Source organism: Nycticebus coucang, chromosome 15, assembly GCF_027406575.1.
Source record: "Nycticebus coucang isolate mNycCou1 chromosome 15, mNycCou1.pri, whole genome shotgun sequence".
NCBI classification, from domain to species: domain Eukaryota; kingdom Metazoa; phylum Chordata; class Mammalia; order Primates; family Lorisidae; genus Nycticebus; species Nycticebus coucang.
Genome location: NC_069794.1, coordinates 68610842 through 68614715, shown reverse-complemented (window position 1 = coordinate 68614715; position 3874 = coordinate 68610842). Strand labels below are relative to the sequence as shown.

The window sequence follows — 3874 nt, the reverse complement described above, 5'->3', positions numbered from 1 at the left end:
TGTTGGTTGGACTGCCTAAACCTAATAAGGCAAATCTGAGAGGGTGCAAAGAAATATTATAATCAGGATAAAAAACAGTTGAGGCCTTGGTAATATTCAGTTATAAATCCTCTTACTCTTAAGGTCAATGATTAGTTTATAATCACTGTAATAGTTGTCACTTCTCTCTTTTTAAAGGTACCTAACAAATTTAAGAGACTGACTGATTAGCTTAGTAATGAAAGTGTTCCCTTCATTTGGATTCTGGCTGGTACTGCCTGGAGGTGAAAAGGGCTCCTTAAAGGAATTGGCAGTGGTAAATATTCAGCGGACTCTGTTGTGTCAAACGAATTAGAAATTTAGAGAGAAGTAATTATTGGATGAAAATAGAAAGGAGATTACACACCTATCACTAAAAGAAAAACAATAGAAAACAAAACAAGTAAACTACACAAACACAATGCAGAACCTTAAGACTAAAACCCCTGCATCTGACTGGGAATTCTAACTCTGAAAAATAAGAAGGAAAGAATTAGAATGCCACTTCTAATTTTTGTTTCCCAGTAGAAACAAGAAACAAAAAAAAAAAACCTTTACACACTTACTACTTTCAAATAAATTTTCTCTCACCAGTATAAATTTTTTTAATGTCAAGTAAGGTGCCCACCCACATGTAAGGCATTCCTACATTCCTTACATTCATAGGGTTTCTCACCATTATGTTTTCTCTGATGTTTTGTAAAGGATGAACTATGTCTAAAGGCCTTGCCACATGCCTTGCATTCATAAGGATTCTCACCACTATGAATTCTCTGATGTTCAATAAGGGCTGAACTATGTCTAAAGGTCTTCCCACATACCTTACATTCATACGGTTTCTCACCACTATGAATTCTGTGATGTTGAATAAGGGCTGAAGTTACTCTAAAGAATTTCCCACATTCCTTACATTCATAAGGTTTCTGACCACTGTGAATTCTCTGATGTCTAGTAAGTTCACTGCCTACTCCAAATGCTTTCTCACATTCTTTGCATTTATAAGGTTTCTCACCAGTATGAAATCTTTGATGTCTAGTCAAGGATGAACTACTTCTAAAGACCTTTCCACATGCCTTGCATTCATAAGGTTTCTTACCAGTGTGAATTCTCTGATGTCGAGCAAGTGCTCTACAGACTCCAAAAGCCTTCCCACATTCCTTACATGCATAAGGTTTCTCTCCTGTATGAATTCTCTGATGTTCAATGAGCTGTGAATTAATTCTAAAAACCTTCTCACAGTGTATACATTTGTAGGGTTTCTCACCAGTATGTATTCTCAGATGTTCAGTGAGCTGTGAATGAAATCTAAAGTCCTTGCCACATTCCATACATTTGTAAGATTTCTCATCAGTATGGATTTTCTGATGCCGAGTAAGTTGTGCATGTACCTTAAAGGATTTCCGACAGAACGTGCATTCAAAGGGTTTCTCACCATCATTTCTTTGAAGTGGAGTAACATCTCCAGTTATTCCAAAGGTCCTTCCATATTCCTTACTTTTATAAAACTTCTCATCATGAATTCTCTGGGGTATACCAAGATCTTTATTAAAAGTAAATGTATTCCCATATTCTATATATTTACAAGGTTTCACACCAGTATGAATATTCAGTTGTAGTGTATGGGAGTTATCTATCCCAAAGGTTTTCCAACATTCATTACATTTGCAAGTTTTCTCACTAGCATGTAGTCGCTGATGTTCATCAAAGTTTGAATCACAAATGAAGACTTCCTCAAATTCCTTATAATCATAGGGCTTCTTACTGTCGTGAGTTATCTGAGGTAATTTAAGAGATTCATCATTTTTGAAATTGGGCACATCTTCAGAAATGATTGTCATTTGACTGAAATATCTCACTTGAGGTCCTTCTATTTCAATTTTGCTTTTGTTCTGCCAGTTATTTCTGAAAATGGAGCTTTTAAGGCTGAATAATTTGCTACTTTCCATTATCTCACACTGACAACCATGGTTTTCAATAACATCCTTTTCTCCAGAAAAACTCTTTGTCTCATTCCTTGACTCCAAACCTCATAGAAATCCCTGAAGGTGACGAAGTGGCTTCACAAGGCACAGGGGCTCTTCTTGGTGAAATAAAAGAGGCTTTTCCAGACATGCCAAGAGATTCCAGTGAGACCAAATTGCTGTAGTTCTCCATCATCACATCCCAGTACAAGTCCCTCTGATCAGAATCCAGATGTTCCCACTCCTTCTGGGAGAAGCTGATGACCACATCCCTGAATGTCACCAATTCACGGTCCATGGTTAGAACTGCGAAGAACTGCTCAGGGAATTCCACTTCTGGCATGACAACATGAGGAGTTCCATGGATTTGCTCCCTAATTAAACTCTATTTTGACTTCAATGTGTAGCTGCAATGCTTTTCTCCTCTCAGGCCTACACAGGCCCACGACTTTGCCTCCTGACACGCCCATCCCAGGAACTCAGGGCTTCTGCCGTTAGCTTCTCTCGCATCCTGACCCAGCTCACTTCAACTCCCCACACAAAAGACGACCACAAGCTTAGCGGGAAATGAACCAGAGGTAGAAGTTCGTTAGAGGTTTGGGGTCCTAGATGAAATGCGGTCGGAGCGGGAATAGATCCTAACCGGCCGCCCCGGAGACTCCTGGGAGCTCCAGAGAGGCTTCTTGTGCACAGCCTCTGTTAATCAGCCAGAACCAGTTTACGGTCCCTGGTCTCTTATCAGGAAGGAATGCTGGTCAGTCGTTTTGTTGAAACTGCAAAAAGGTGAGGGGAGTCCAGCTGCAACCTCAATGCAGTTCGTTGAAATCATCAGTGGAGCAAGTTTTTCAAAAGGGCTGTTTTCGCCCGGCACAATGGCTCATGCCTGTAATCCTAGCACTTTGGGAGGCTGAGGCTCGTGGATTGCCTGAACTCACGGGTTTGAGACCAGTCTGAGCCACAGCGAGACTCGTCTCTAAACTATAGCTGGGTGTTGTGGTGGGTGCTGTAGTCCCAGCTACTTGGGAGGCTGAGGCAAGAGAATCGCTTAAGCCCAAGAGTTGGAGGTTGCTGTGAGCTGTGATGCCACAGCACTCTACCCAGGGTGACAAAGTGAGACTCTCTCTTTCTCAAAAAAAAAGTTCTGCTTTCTGTTTAACACTTAGAAAAGAAAGTCTAATGACAGTTATCAAGGGAGGAGTTAAACAAGGTATGTTTGACCTCCTGTCTTGTCATGGCTGGGAACTCTGTTTTTAAGGTTTCTCTCTCTGGGGTCCCCTTGGCCAAGAGGAAGTCTGTTCAGTTGGGTGGAGGGCTTAGGATTTTGTTTTTGTTTCTCATGCTTAAATCTAAGTCCTCAGGAATATTGGTTCCAAAAATTTTTCTAATCCTTTATGACGCAGGGGTGCAGATTATTATGCAAATATTACTTTTTCTTCAGTATATCTTAAAGTAATTTAGGCTGATTTGTCTTCAAGGTCAGCCTTATGGTGATCCACAGGTGTGATGTCACTTTGGGTGAAAGGAAGGTCCTTTTGTCCCTTGCATTGCCACCTGCTCTTTGCTGAAATTATTTCACTATCTGAGCATTCCCTTTTCTGAACTCAAGGAAAGGTAACAATTGGACTGAAGTCATTCTTACCTCTTGGGAGACATCGTGAGTATTAAAAGGGTGACCCTTATCAGTTTTGAGGGAACCCTATGCTAGTATTCTCATCTTTGACTTTGTAGGAACTAGAGTCCAGGCTTTTGTCAGTTCTGGGCAATAGGCATGAAAGGACATGCCTGTCACATTAGGTTGTGCAGGTGGTTGGATCAAGGTGAAAGCAGGAAAGGGAACTGGGTGAGGTTTTCTACAGCTTGTAAGAGAGAGCCTTCTCCCCAGCATTTGGAAGCTG

General features: G+C 41.0%; 1 protein-coding gene across 1 annotated transcript; it reads right to left on the bottom strand.

The window, feature by feature from the left end:
- Positions 1 to 623: 623 nt before the first annotated feature.
- On the bottom strand, positions 624 to 2362 carry LOC128566468 (zinc finger protein 529-like). The gene is given in 2 exon segments (XM_053563325.1): positions 624 to 2043; positions 2141 to 2362. Coding segments are annotated over 2 exon segments (1602 nt in total). The 5' UTR covers positions 2323 to 2362.
- Between the last annotated feature and the right edge of the window lie 1512 nt (positions 2363 to 3874).